This window comes from Sander vitreus, chromosome 10, assembly GCF_031162955.1.
Source record: "Sander vitreus isolate 19-12246 chromosome 10, sanVit1, whole genome shotgun sequence".
In the NCBI taxonomy this organism is placed as follows: Eukaryota; Metazoa; Chordata; class Actinopteri; order Perciformes; family Percidae; genus Sander; species Sander vitreus.
In genome coordinates, this window is record NC_135864.1 from 33,709,486 (window position 1) to 33,724,835 (window position 15,350).

At 43.8% G+C, this 15,350-nt stretch overlaps 1 protein-coding gene across 1 annotated transcript in view; it reads right to left on the reverse strand.

Moving 5' to 3' along the window:
* The window catches only part of efnb1 (ephrin-B1), a 60,597-nt gene that overhangs the window by 33,060 nt on the left and 12,187 nt on the right, over positions 1-15,350 (reverse strand). The window contains exon 2 of the mRNA XM_078261244.1: positions 2,501-2,778. Coding sequence (XP_078117370.1) covers positions 2,501-2,778 — 278 coding nt within the window. The remainder of the gene's footprint in view (positions 1-2,500; positions 2,779-15,350) is intronic.

The following is a 15,350-nucleotide window of genomic DNA, read 5'->3' on the forward strand; positions in this document are numbered from 1 at the left end:
TCAACACTCCCTGACTTCCCTACACCGTCTATGGCAGCCCCAAGCCCTTTGGTTCCTGCTTACATTTGTAAATCTTAAAAATCTGGTCACCAAATTGTTTCATTTAAAAAATTTAAAAATAAAGTCAGTCAGACACTACTTTCTTGAAACAGCTGGGCACTGTGGTTTTTAGCATCGTTAACTTAAACAGGAGAAATATTGCATTCTTTTGGGACAATTCTTTTAGTTGTGGATTCATACAGTTAGTTTACAGCAACAGGACAGTGTACTATACGAGGGAGTTGACTCAGTATACGCTACAGAACCCAGGTCCATGGTAATAATGGACATATCACCCACTGCAACAGTGTGGCTCACTGATGTGTTTTTGATAGATTTTTGAAAAAAAATGGAGCTCTATGGTGCAGAGGTATTAGCTATCTATATTAGACTTGGGCTTCCCAGGCAATAGTTGGATACATTTATTGTTGTTTTTATGGGATTTGTTGGCAGTTAGAAAATAATCATTCAAGATCAAACATGTATGAGTACTCTCAAGTCTGTCGTTGAACTTTATACCTGTGAAATTTACGTTGTCACTCGACAAAATATAAATTTCAGTTTTCAAAAACACATCAGTTTCTTAAAGGAAGCAGAGGAATCTACAGACCCATCAGGATATGAGAGAGTTTTTGTCTTCACTGAAGTTAGACTTTAAACATTTTCAGATGTATTTTAAAAATGTGACAAAAACTTAAAGTAACATATCTTATTTCCTTCAAGGTGTTTGATTCAATCATATAGGAGGTGAGCTCTGCAGCTCTGCTGGAATATTTCCAGTTATAAGTCGCAGGTTAGACCTACTATCCTTCCAAGCCCACACTAATATAAAACACCAGGTAAATTCTCATAAACTCGGTCTTGCCATGTTTAAAGATTACTCATCTCCTTTACGGTTTTTAGATTGCACTGGTGAGGGAACTGCTCGGGCTTCAGCAGAAAAAAACAGATCCCAGTGCGGGTGACTGCTGAAGACATGATCCACTTCCTTTTGGAGCAGAGTAAAAGTACTCTGAGAGAACAGTGACTTACTGAGACATACAGACAGCCTACCACTACATCTTGAACTAATATTACTCTAATGATGTGGAGAGTAACAGTAAAAAATAAAGCTTCTGTTTTGTTTCTGTATGAAGCCTTTGGGAGTTTGAACTGGAGGAGGATACCAAGCCTCTGCTGATGCTCGTAAGACAAGAATCCTGAGAGGATTTGCAGTGTAGTTTGGAGTGAATTGTTATCACATATTATAATATGTGAAAACTGCACTTCATATATAATTCCTTGGTTCAGGTGTGGGCAGTAAATGAGTTTGAAGCCGGATGCCCCTTAACTCCCCAGAGGCCTTACCTCCTCCTAACTTTCAGTGAGTTACATTTGACACAAATGTATTAATAGTTAAACTACAGTGGTTTTAATATGTCTGAGATATTCTTAAGGGTTTTAAAAAATGTGTCTAAAAATAATGAGAAGGGAAGTGTGCACAAAGTCTATGTGTCTGTGTTTTTTTTTGTAAAGAGAACGTATTCAGAGCTTCAGGAAATATAGTGATACCACAAAGCAAAAATACCCAATTACAAGTAAAACTAAATTCAAAGTTCAACTAAAGTATCATCACCAAAATGTGCCTATGGTATCATCAGTAAAAGTACTCATTTTCCAGAATGGCCTCTTTCTAAAATTTCCTTTAGGTAATGGCTCATTTTATAGGTCCACAATTTCCTTATAATTTTCAAGAAGTTTTGCAGGAAATAACTATATCATTTTGTACCAATTACAGGACAATTTTAATTTCCCATAGAAAGATACAGCTACATTTACATATGTATTATAATTGGGAATTGAATTTATAATTGGAAACTGAAGTCTTCATATGTGTTGAACTGTTTGCTTGCCTTTAGGCAGATTACACATGTTTGCAGCTGAGCTGCTGTGTGAGCTACAAGACTCTCTGGGTTACACTAGCAACTCATTGGGATTCATTAAATAGAAGTGTACCAACTAAACACTGTCTCTTTTCCAAATAATTAGTACCTAGTTCTTTTCAGGAAACTTTCAGGAAATGATTAGGAAATTGTTGTGAAAGTCCTGAAAAACAAAGTGTCTTGTGTATAATCTTATACTAATATAGTATTTTCCTTGTACAAAAGTGCAAATGTAGCTCAAAATTGTTTTTAAGTAAAGTAGTACTTGAGCAAATGTCAGTCAAGATTGTTGGTTTGTATCCTGAACTCTACCCCCCCCCCCCAAACGCCAACAACCAGTGTACCATAAAGGCACGTCACCTCCAGTTGTTGCCATGGAGTTGCTGCAGCAAACATTAAAATACAGTTTTACCAGGAAACTCCCAGGTGTGACTGTGTGTAACTGAGTGTGAAGCAGATTATTACTCTTCACTTTTCTGCTTAAATGAAGGTTAAAAAGCTAAATATCAACAAGAAATCATCTCTTAAGACAAACGTACAGGTGATGTAGTAGTTGACGTTCCTCTTGAACTCCAGGCCCATGTAGTTGGGGCTGAACTCCTGAAATTTGATGGTGAACTTGATGTCCTTCTCTGGCTTGTTACAGTTGACCAGGACATTGGGATCGAGGACTGTACTGCAGCTCTCCGCCTGCTCCCTCTTCACCAGGTACAGCTTGTAGAACTCATAATCTCTGCCTTGGTCCGCTTTGGGACAGATGATGTCCAGCTTGTCCCCGATATCTGGGTAGATCAACAGGCCTTTTCCAGCCACAAACCTGAGCAACGAGAGAAAAAAAAAGATGAACTGTTACTAACACATAATAAAGGAAGTCTGGAAAAGGAGCCACATTATTCAACAACAGTTTATACAATCTTAATACTTTGAGCTATAGGAGTTATGGGTTTAGATTAGTCTGGCATGGGCTTTTAGGCAGAGCTCAGTTAATTTACCCCCACAAAAACACTACATGTTGCAGCTTGACATCGTACAGTGTTAGTCGACAGAGCGCTTCACACAAATCCTCAAAAGTTTCTCTCCATACTTGGATCCAAATCAAAGCATACCAAAAGTTTGCAAGGAAGGAAACAAGATGGCCCAACACAAAATGGCTGCCGCAGAAATGGCTACAGATGGGATTCCATCCAAAGAATGCACTGATTATTTTTTCATATTTTTGGACTTCCATACAAGACCTGTGCTTTATTATAATATCTACACTGCTTCTACTTCAGAGGTCCGAGTGTTTGGACGAAAACAGTGTGTGGGGGTCAGCCGGAAGGTTAAGGCTTCCTAGTTCATCTTCCCTCTGCCATGGTCATCTACTGGAGGATTAAGATAATCCATCTGGCCTTACTGTATCTCTCCACCTCGCTCTCTGCTGCCAATTCAATCAGATCAGCTCTTGTTCTCTTTTATTCATTAAAGGTGGGGAACAGGAGGAAACCCAGTGTGTGTGTGTGTGTGTGTGTGTGTGTGTGTGTGTGTGTGTGTGTGTGTGTGTGTGTGTGTGTGTGTGTGTGTGAAGAGAGGGGGTGGAGGTACACTGAGTACTTACAGTGTGTTTGGTCAGCGGTGTGTATGTTTATGCATGTCTGCATGTCTGCATGTGTGTGTGTGTGTGTGTGTGTGTGTGTGTGTGTGTGTGTATGTATGTGTGCGCGTCAGTCAGCAAAATGGGCTGAGGTTGTGGTCTGATTGGGGGTGGGGGGGGGCGACGGGCTGAATCATTGTTCTGGACTTGTTTGAGGCTTAAAATGTCAACATGGTTCAGCTCTGCTGTCCCAGTTAGCCAAGCATTAACCCAGACAGCCGGACTGACCACGGGTGTGTTTGTGTGTGTGTGTGTGTGTGTGTGTGTGTGTGTGTGTGTGTGTGTGTGTGTGTGTGTGTATGGCCGCAGACAGCGAGCACAGCAGCGGGGCTATCTGCTAGATCTGCCCATGCCAGCGGATTTAAGCAGGATTTAGCAGCGCGCAATGCATTTGTTGTTCTTTCTAAACCCTCACGTTTTAACAAGACATCAGGGGCTGGGCCTCCCTCTCTCTCTCTCTCTCTCTCTCTCTCTCTCTCTCTCTCTCTCTCTCTCTCTCTCTCTCTCTCTCTCTCTCTCTCTCTCTCTCTCTCTCTCTCTCTCTCTCTCTCTCTCTCTCTCTCTCTCTCTCTCTCTCTCTCTCTCGCTCTCTCTGTCTCTCCCTTATTTTCTCTCCGAGTGTAATCTCACCTTATCTACAGCCCCTCATTTCATCATCACACACATCATTTCACCACTAAATAACTGACTCTTCAGACAGGCCCAGGGAAGCGAGGACTGTGATGCCCCCTTAAAGAGGAGTGTGTCTCCTCTGACGTTAAACACCGGAAAACGGCCAGCCATTGTAAGAAACAATCATTTAAAAAGTCCCATTTTCTGATGAAATACCCCCCATGAAAATGAACATGATTGGATTAAGGCCTTTTTAACATTCATGGCCATTCTTCTTGGACAGGGGCATTATCAAATAAATGACTTCATTCACAAAAGAGATAAATGCAACATGAAATTAGCAAACCGGTCAAAATCCATCTATCCATCACCCCCCCACACACACACTTTTTTGCCTGCATATGATGTCATTAAAGCATTTGTGGATAGGACCTCACGTTCAAGGCTTGGGAGCGGGTGAGACGTTATTTCCACGCTATTGTCTGATGCTCATGGGGGTGAGGGGAGGGGTGGCACTATTTCAAGGGCTGATAAGAGGGAGAATACGGGGTTTGCTTTTTCCTACCTCTCCTAACAATTTGCTGGTTTTCAGCAGCAACACTCTGCATGTGCTTTTGTGTGTGTGTGTGTGTGTGTGTGTGTGTGTGTGTGTGTGTGTGTGTGTGTGTGTGTGTCTGTATCAGCGTACACTTTTTAATGCGTGTGCGTGTGTTGCACCATGCCTGGGTACACGTGCGTGTGTCTATGAAGACATGGACACAATCAACCTCTAATTGGATCTACAAGATGCATCAGTGAGGCATAAACAAGTTTCCATGGCAACATTAGGCTTTGTTGCTGACCACCCCCTTTCCTCCCCACCTTCTCTCTATTCCCTCTATCCCTCCCAATCTCAGCCCCCTCTTATTTCTGCTCCCCAATCTCATTCCCTCTCGCTTTATCCTTCCCTCTCATTCACCTCCTCAACATTTCCCTCATTCTGTTTTCTCTCATCCCCCTCTCCATCCTCCCCCTCACTCTTCACTCACAAAAAACACCTAGAGAAAAACAAGCGAGAAACCAGAGGGGAAAAAAGAAAGACCAGGCAAACATCACAATTAGACCTTGATTTGTTTCACTCAACAAGTAGGTGTTTTCTATTTTCTGTTTCTTTGTAGAGAAATTGTTGGAAACTTTTTTTCCCATTTCAAAAGAATTAAAATGACTTAAATGCCCTGCTCTCAAATAAAACAATGAGCCTCACACCCCACTTCTCAGTTTTACTGCCCATTTATTCCATTATCAGAGCGAGCAGCAACAATTTAGATGAATAATTAAGATTTCCAAAATCTTAATATCTTAATATCCCTTAAGGATTTAATCACAGACCGGCCCTGTCATTGATTCAATTTTCCGAGCAGGCCTCCTAGTTGGCGGTTAGATAGCTATCCTAAGTGAATTCTCTGCTTCTGTTTCCCAGCCATTGTTAACTGTCTGCTATAATGAGGCTCTGGCTGCTGTGGAGGTCTGGAAGCACCATCGCAGATGGGAAAGAGGCAACATAAAAGAAATAGGGCAGCAATTAGTGTTTAGCCCAGTTTAAAAGCCCTCCACTTGGCAAGCTACGGCCCAGCTCCAGTCCAGGATGTGAAACTAAACTGGTGGGCTGGGACTTTGTCTCTCTGTTGGCTTAATCAGCGCCACTCCGATGCTACACACAGCCACGCAATGGAGAGGAGGAGACGAGTGACTGAAGATTATTGTACTTTTGAGGAGGTCGAAAGGGAAAAGGGGGGGGGGAAGGAAGGTTGAATTGCATCTTTCATTCATGTTGTCTGGAGACTTCATAAGACCTGTTGATTAAAGAGGTTTGAGTGCACAGAGGAAGAGCCCTGCAGATAGAAATGGTGTTTCTGGGAAATGACCCTGAATGTGAGACAACCTTTATTCCCCTCATGTCAAACGAGGTGGATCTGCCTGAACCAAACACAATAAAGAGAATCATTTTCAAAACAACCAAATGAATTTGGTTTTGTTTCATCTGGATGGCTACACTGCATGCTCAATCCTGTAAAGAGCTTATACAAACAGGCCTACGCTACAGCACAGTGGAGAGAGAACAGAAAACAACTAAGCAGAGGCAAAGAGCCCCCTCCTCTCTCTTTTTACATTCCACTGGTGAATATGAGCACATGATCTCACATATGCTACACCCCCCCCCCACCACCACCACCACCACCACCTCTTCTCACACACACACACACACACACACACACACACACACACACACACACACACACACACACACACACGGATGTGAGAGCACACAAAAGCACTGTGGGGTGCATCCTGGACCTTCCCAGCCCAACTTCCCAGCCACCCCTATTCAAGCCCTCACCGACTTTCATATAAAACGCCGCCTACACTAAGGCCCACTCAAAGCCCCTTACAGAGCCTCAAACCAGCCCTTCCCCCCCATGTTCTCCACCCCCGTCCAGTCAACTCAGGCCTCTGCCCCGAGCATAGCACTGGCAGCCAGCCTTGGCCGCTGAATGAAAGGACCCGATACACAGGAACTGTGAGAGAATAAGGCAGAAACGGCTCATATCAACAGAATGGTGTCAAATTGATTTGTTCCTCCTGAGCAGCATAATGAGCATGCCATACATATCAATTAAAATCTGTTATTTTCTGTCTACAGGGTGTACAGGGCGATGCATCTCCACCATAGGAACATGCAGGATGCAGGTACTATCTCTTGTTCTCTCTGTTTCGTTTCTGCAGCCCAACGTTCAATCTGTCTCTCGTTCCCTCTGGCCTGTAAAGCACACGAGTGTGTCATGTAAAAACAAACACATCCGCACACAATCATCACCACAATAGGTACTCTATTCCCCTCGCTATCAGCGTGGTAATTATCACACCAGGAAAAGTGTTCCCTCACCAATTATCATTTCTCTCTTACATTATCTACAAAATCAGTGTGGCTGGTTACTCCCCCCCCCCCCCAACTCCATTATTACAGATGACACTTTCCATACGGCAGCCATATTTACAGCTTCAATCAATATTCCATACGCTTGCAGTTCCGATTAAACATTACAGTAATTCACCCCCATGACAGGGTTACATTTAAGTCTGTAAAGAACACAAAGCCGCGTTATCCAAAGAGTATTGTAGTTGAGCTCTTGTGTAACACATATAGAGGCGGGGATTTAAAGCTGATTTACTTGCCTGAGGCGCACTGCGTTTTGTTTAATCATAGGGTAAAAACACATCCTGTTCTCATTCAAGTCAATCAATATTAAATTATTGTCCACTAGCAGCGATTGTTTCTGCCTCAAACCGCTTTTTAGATCCATCAAGATAGAGGCGCATGCTTGCTCGGCCTCACAATGGAAACAGCAGCTATTGAAATGGCTTCGCTCTTGATGTGTGGTTAAGATCCAGTGAGTGCTGTTGACACAGTGTGATCACTTCATACTTGGAAGAAAGGTACATATCATCAAACTGTCAGTATGTATGGATGGCTCCAGAGAATTAAGCTACATCTGTGATGCTGAGGAGTCACGTGAACTGTTGGCTTTATGACAAACAGATCTGAAACCGGTTTGGACGACACCACGGGAAGGTGAGCTGGTCATCGGTCTGCAGCCGTAGCCGGCAGCCCAACCCAAGAGCTTGTATACATAGCGGGCTTCTGTCAGGTTGTCGCAGGGGTAGATGTTCTTAGGGAGGCCTGTCTATAAACACACACACATAAACACATGCCCCGCAGTGTACACACACCGGTTTCCTCACATGTCAAACACGGTAAACAAGTCGCCTCAATGCTGGTGCAGGCCACACACACACACGTGCACGCATGCACACACACACACACACACACACACACACACACACAGACACACACACACACACACATAGAGAGACACGAACAAACACAAGGATCCTGAAATTAAGCAAAACAAGGCCCATCTGGCTCCAGAATTGTTTAGCAAAGCAGGAAGGATTTGACCCTTATTATAGAAAAAAGCAGGACAAACCCGCCAACTGGTAGTGGTATTGGATAAACTATAAACTCAATCCAAGTTGCATTTAAACTCCAGTGGGCCAGACTTGGCAACAGTGACTTGCTGAAAAGCAGAAAGCTGGGTATTTTTCCTCTGTGCTGTCCCCATTAGAGGCACATAAATGAAGATGTCAGAGGCAAAAAGGAGAGACAGAATATCCTGAATTCCACCCTGCAGAGAACTGCTTTTGTACGTGTGAACACAGACACCCTCTCACAGACACAGACAAACACACACTAGCTTCAGTTAGCTCAGTCAACAGGCTGGCATGCAGAGCAAATCAGATTCAGCGTGACTCATAACAGTTACACACAGGCGAATTGCAACACACACAGATGAGCGCGGCGGGCTGACACACACCTCTCATGTTCACCAAACAAGCTCAGTATGCTTGCCCTCCATCACTGTCACATGAGGGGCTAGCATCACACCATCGGCGGCCGTAATGAGCTAACAAGATGACGCCCAGATGGCCTTGCCACAAGGAGGACAGAAGTGGACATCGTTACTAGACAAACAGGCTGAAGAGGACTGTTGAGCGAGAGGAGTGTCAGAAGTCATTAGGGAGGAAAAAGATCATAATCTGTTTCTTCTTATGGCCTCTGTGGTTTCAGTCAATGCTGAGCCCATCCCTCTCTAAGAGCAGGGGAGTTAAGCGAGCATGGGTGTATGCGGTTGTGATTGAACGTCATCCACAGTATCACTGACAGCGAGAGAAGGCCCAGACTGTTGCTCTCTGCCTCTCCACTTATTCATCCCGGATCCCAGGGACTGAGCTCTTCCAGCTGGAGGGCTGGTGGGAGGGGTGAGGAGAAGAGAGGAGAAAAAAGAGAAGAGAAGGGAAGATTTGGCTCGGGTACACGAGAGAGCTTGGGTCCGTTTCAGCCTGAGTTTAGCCATCATTCTGAGGGTGCTCTGTGACCCAAAAACACACAAACCTCCCTAGCTCCTTCCCTGGCCACGACACAACACAAACTCATACACAAACACAAACACAAACACAAACACACACACACACACACACACACACACACACACACAGCCAGCTGCCTCCCATCACTGAGGAGCAGCCACAGATGGGCTCTGCATGCTCCATAAAGATCTCTCCACAGGCCCAGTCTACAGTCGCTGCCAACCCCGCCTGTCCTGAACCCACTGTATGCGTGAGTGTGTTTGCACTGTGTGTGCAGATATACATGTGTGTGAGGTGGTGGTGGTGGTGGTGAGGGGGGTTGCTGGACAGTTGCAGAGAGAAGAATCCCCCAGGACTGAGAGCTGCAGAGCAGAGAGTCAAGAGCTGGACCAGGATGCAAGGTTGTAATCAGAGGCAAGCAGAGCAGGATGGGAGAAAGCAGGAGAACCTCCCAGACGAACAATAGCATCTCTCACACTCACCCGATTGTGTTTCACTCCCACTTGGGGGAGCGAAGAAGAAACTAGGGAGAAACAGAATCATAACCATTATCAAACCCACGCAGCTTGCCCGGGTTGTTACCCAGCAGCCATTTTCTGCTCTGTATCTCCAACCCCATCGATAAGCCCTCAGAAAGCATTTCTCAGAAAAACCAGCCCTTTAATGTTTCCACTCAATCAGCACATCACATGTACTAATAAACATACACAAGCATGCACACACAGACCCTGCACACACAGCTCCACATTATACATTAGCTATTTACATTCTGTTTGGCTTAGATAGAGCCAGTCATGGTCAAATTCAATTTTCAACAATTGCCCTCCTATCTCCGCATGGTTAGAAATTACTCGAGGGATCACAGTTTTAGACTGAATAGTGAAGCAAAGTGAAAAGCTGATTGAGGATGAGAGTCAGACTATGCTTTGTAGCTAAAGTTAGCTAATTTTTCAAACTCGTGGTGCTCGGAATGAGACGGCTCTCAGACACACACCGGGGGAGGGATGGGGGGTTGAGTTGCCCGGCTCAGCAGTATTTTGGCAACAACATCTGGGAATTAACTCAGCAAGTGATCAGCCACAAGACATCTTCCAAACAAACCTGACACCCATTACTAATGAGGTTTTTCTACTTCGACATTTTGCGAAATACACCTATTCGCTTTCTTGCCTTGAGTTAGATGAGAAGATTGATACTGCTGTCATATCTGTACGGTAACTATGAAACTGGAGCCAGCAGCCAGTTAGCTTAGCCTAAATACTTCAAACAAGGGGGAAACAGTAACACAAAGTGTCATTTTTACACGTGGGTTTGGGTGCAAATTAGGTAGGATGTGTTACCTCTGGTCACAGCCAGGGGAACATTTCCCCTCTATTTCCACCCTTTAAGTTAAGTTAAGCTAAGCTAAGCTAATTGACTGCTGCTGTAGCATACAGACATGCTTGTTGTATCTCATCAAATTTCCAGCAAGAAAGCAAACAAGTGAAATAATAATAATTGCTCCTGGAAAGGATATTTGTTTTTGGCCTTACCCCACCCGTCTAATGCACAGATCCTGCCACAGAATGATTTTAGGTATGTCTCTTTCCCAATATAGAATAAACTGCTTCCAGTTTATATTTTATAGCAACACTTTACGATCAAAGGGCAGCTGAATCGATATTTTACGAGTCTGTATTTTGTTAACAGGTGTTAATATGACACAGCTACAGAGCGTCTGGAATACTGCAGAGAAACCAAAGCCTTCCTGGAAGAACAAAGGGAAGACATGGCGCACAGAAAGCAAATCAATCAATCTCTGCCAGAACACGTCTGGCTGTGACAGCACGGTTCTGAAACCAGGAGTAAAAGACAGCACGCAGCAAAGTTCAAAATACTTTCATTGTTCATCTGTCAGTGTGAGAGACAATTGCAACGGAGAGGGAGGGAAAATACTAACACAATATTTATCTTGCATCCCCTTCCCTCCTGACGCACTCTTTTTTTATGTATTCCTGCTATTGTGAGGAGTGCTGGGAGATGGATGGGTAAAGGAGTCCGGTAGGTGATATGTGTCTGCTACAAGCACAGTGCAGTCACTCACACATTTCCCCTGTCTCCAATCTCAAGCAACGGCAATAATTCAGCCACCAAGAAACAGCGTTGGTTTTTTTGGGGTTTTTTTTGTGCCATTTCAATTGTCGGTGGTTGGTGGTTTTTTGTCTGCATTGTTCTTGAAACTGCTTCCCTGGGAAACTGGGAAAGTCAAACAGCTGACGAGATGTCACCTCATGAACTCTCTCCTCAGTTTCACACACTCACAAACAGCCACGTCGGCGATCTGACACACACTCTCCCTCTCAAGCATTCTCTTTTTTCTCCTTACACACACACACACACACACACACACACACACACACACACACAATTCTAAGGATCTCTCATCAACTGCTTGTCAAGCTCAACGGCACACAGCACTGTCTAAACAGGCTGTGAGCAGCAGCTTCTCACATGCAACTGACTGTTGCCTTTTAAGGCTGGTGACATTTGATCGTATCATGAAGGCATCTGATGGCTTCTGGCCTTCAATTCGTTCACAAGTCACGGTAAAAAACTCACAGTAAATCTAAGGGATTTCCATCCAGAGTGAACACATTCCTTTTAACTTCGTTTTTCATTTAGCCTACAGCGGTGAGAGCTTGAGAGAATGTGTGTGGTGCAATAAAGAGTAGCTTTTTACAGTAATTTCCCTGTAGCGATACCTAATCACTCACTGTGCATGTCCGTACCTGGGCCTCACACATGCCTGTTGTAACTGGTCATGCGGTTCTATAAGGGGAGTGTGTATGACCCGAGGAATTATTATCCTGTGTTCCAACAGGGACGTATGCATGCATGAGCGCACATACATGTACATTATACACACACACACACACACATTCTTTAAAAGCCAACAGTAGCGAAACAAGAGAAGATAGGCCTCTCTGTGTGCGACCGACAGAGTGAATTACATGGTGAGCTAAAACACTAGCTTCCTGTCTCACACAACAGTACTGGATGGCTTTCAAATGGATTTCGCCAAATCTTGTACAAACTGTGAGTCAATAATGGGGTAATGGCCAATCGTTGCAGAAGAACAATTCATGAGTGATTTGCGGTGAAAATGTGTGTTTAGGGCACTTTGCACCACAGTCTGTCACCCAGCCATAACAAGGGCGCGCTGCCAATAGGTTTCATTTGCAGGGCTTGACAGCAGATCTGCATGCAGATATGTGACTATTCCTGAGCCCTTAACATGTGACTTAATATATACCTCATCGCAGACAGTCGTCTGAGAGAAAGAAGAAGAAAAAAATTCCATTGATGAAAAGCTGATGATTCCATCTCTAACGATTCAGGAAGCCATGTGACATCAATGACAAATTTGTGTTATGAGCAAACGTACAAGACATTTTAATCCTTCAGCACTTTGGGAAAAGAAATTTATGTCTGTCGCCTGCGCTTTCATTATCATAAAGCGTGTTTAATATTTCTCAGCTGTTTGAGAGGACCGGCACACTACAGATGATTGAGTGCACTGGATTTAGTGGCTCTTTCTGCCTCCCCTTCTCTTCCTCCAGCTGTGTCCACGTACTTCAGGACCTATACACACGACAGAGTCGACCAAGAGAGAGGGCAACAGAGAGAAGAAGGGAGGGAGGTGGAGGAGGGGGGAGAACCGTGCAAGCACTGAGGACATGGTGCCAACCAGAGAGGCCCACCGTGCCTCAGTCCCATCTCTCCAGCTGAGGGCTTTGATTCGCCTGATTATCTCCAATATTGAGACACACAATAAACACAACACTTGGCGGCCATTTGCAATTCTAATCAGTCCCTCTCAACTGGCCTGGACAACCCAGCTACAGCCCTCTGGGATATCACTCATCTGACTGCAAAGTAATGACACAATCATCACCATGTTTACGCTCATACTGCATCCCATGAGCGGCAGCGCGGAGAGGAAATTAATACACAAGAGTACTCCAAAGACTAAATGAATTAGCCAGGAGATTAGCTAGATACCAGGTTAATGAATGTGCCACGCAGGCAACTACCGTCTAGCTTTGGGGAGTGATCACACCCCCCCTTCCCCAAAAGCACTAGCGGCAAGTAGGCAAGCTCGCAGGTCCACACCTGCTTCTGTAGGGCATGCTGCAACAGGATTTCAATAAACCATCTTCTTTCAACAGGATATTCTGACTTATAAACTTAGGTTGATTGTTATTTTTGATAAGGCAGAAAGTTGCACATTTCCACTATCTAATTTCGACATGCTGTCAAGTGACAACCAACCAGCATACAGGCTGATAGTTATGATCATTATCTGCCATAAAAATCTGTTTATGTTGAAATGCGTGAAATAGTTTGTTTTCCGGATGTTAAGAATCATAAATCAATGTAATTTTAGACGTCTAAGATACTCTAAAAGATAAAGGAGGCTTTATCTTTAACAAACTGTTAAAAAATCATACATCTGTGAATAATAAAAGCCCATCTGTTGGCTGTTCCGGTGCTGTTTTCATTGACTTGACAACATGATGGTAATAGATGCTTGCAGATAAATGAGAGCAAAGTGACATGCAATCATCCACGTTTTAGCAGCCATGATGTATTTGCTTTAACAGTCACCCAGAAGATGAGAAATTCAAATTTATTTCAGAAAATAACAGGCACATCTTATGAAACTGGCTATTTGACTTGCAAATCATTCAGATAAATCATAACGGCGAACATGCTCGTTTGCCTTGCGTTTTTAAGCGAGCACGAGTCCCAAGTGTTTGTGTCAGCGCTTGTAGAATCATCTGAATGGCAGCCTGTCAGTGAAAGAGATGTCATTATCTGGCTGATGTCTATGTGAGTTGTGACATGGGGGCAGGGTCACATGACTGGCGGGGATCTGAAACTCTGCGGACAGGAAACATTACTTTCTGATTTCCCACTAGAGGGGAAACACTCTTGTCAAAGTCTGCAATGCCACTGTTCGACCTCCTTCAGAGGTTATTGCTATATGCGCGACAAAAAAGGTGTGCGAGTGCAGCACACTAAATTGCATGAAAGATACTTATCTCCCAACCTTTTTTTTTTAACAAAAACAACATATTGGGGATTTTTTCTTTCTTTGTTCAAAAGGCCTTGAAGAGAGGGGTTTTAGCAAACCTCTCCCCTCCCTGTCCTTAGCCTTTGACTTGTTCTGTGTAACAACAATACAGGGGTTTTAGTTCAGTGTCCTGTAGTCGATCTGTTAGGGCGCTGATAAGAGAACCTGATGGATAGGTTTAATCAGCCAAGCCCAGGGATCAAGACCACGGGACAGATCAATCAAATGCTCTGTGCTTTATAAAAGAAACAGCTTTTATCAGTGTCACAGGGGTCTCTGCCTGCACTTTTCTTCACTGACGGAAGAAACCAACATTAGCACAGTGAACTAAATGTAAGGAAATGAGAATGTATCTCATGTGCACATGCTAAAAACTAATGTGACTGAAAAATAAGCCAAATGCAGTGAAAAAAGCACAGTAGAAATAAAAAAGGCCCATCTGTAATCACTATACAAGGACTATTAAACATAAGGCTCTCCGACAAAGCATAAAGCTAAATGTCCCAGGTCTCTAGTATAGTAAACACCTCCTGACATAAACTAAAATAAAAATCCTAATAAACCCCTTCTGAAACATAAAAACTGAACTGAAACTAAACCTGCAGTGAAATCAAAGAATAACACAACAAAAAGCTGAAAAAAAGCTGAAAAAACTATTGACACCAAACAAACAATAGATCTCCATATAAGAGAGCACCAGGCGCTGCTCTAACTAGGACACAACGTTTTTAATACACAGCTGCCTTCTGAGTCTTAAAAGCAGCTTCTTATCAGAGAATTTGACTGACAAGTCTATTCTCTGCTTACAATCTTAGCTCATGATTGTAAAAGACAGCTACACATGTCCCATCCAATCCAAGACAAATTAGTTGCTCTTTCTTTCCTCCCTTGGATGGGAGATCTTATCCAGGCGGACATGCTTAAGTTGTCAGTGGGTTTCTAAAACCCATATTGAACAGCATATTGACTGATGCAATCGCCGAGACACATCATTAAACTCATTAACAGTGGATGTAAAAGGGGAGGACGGCCTAACTGGTGTAGCGGGAGCCTGTGTCTCCTC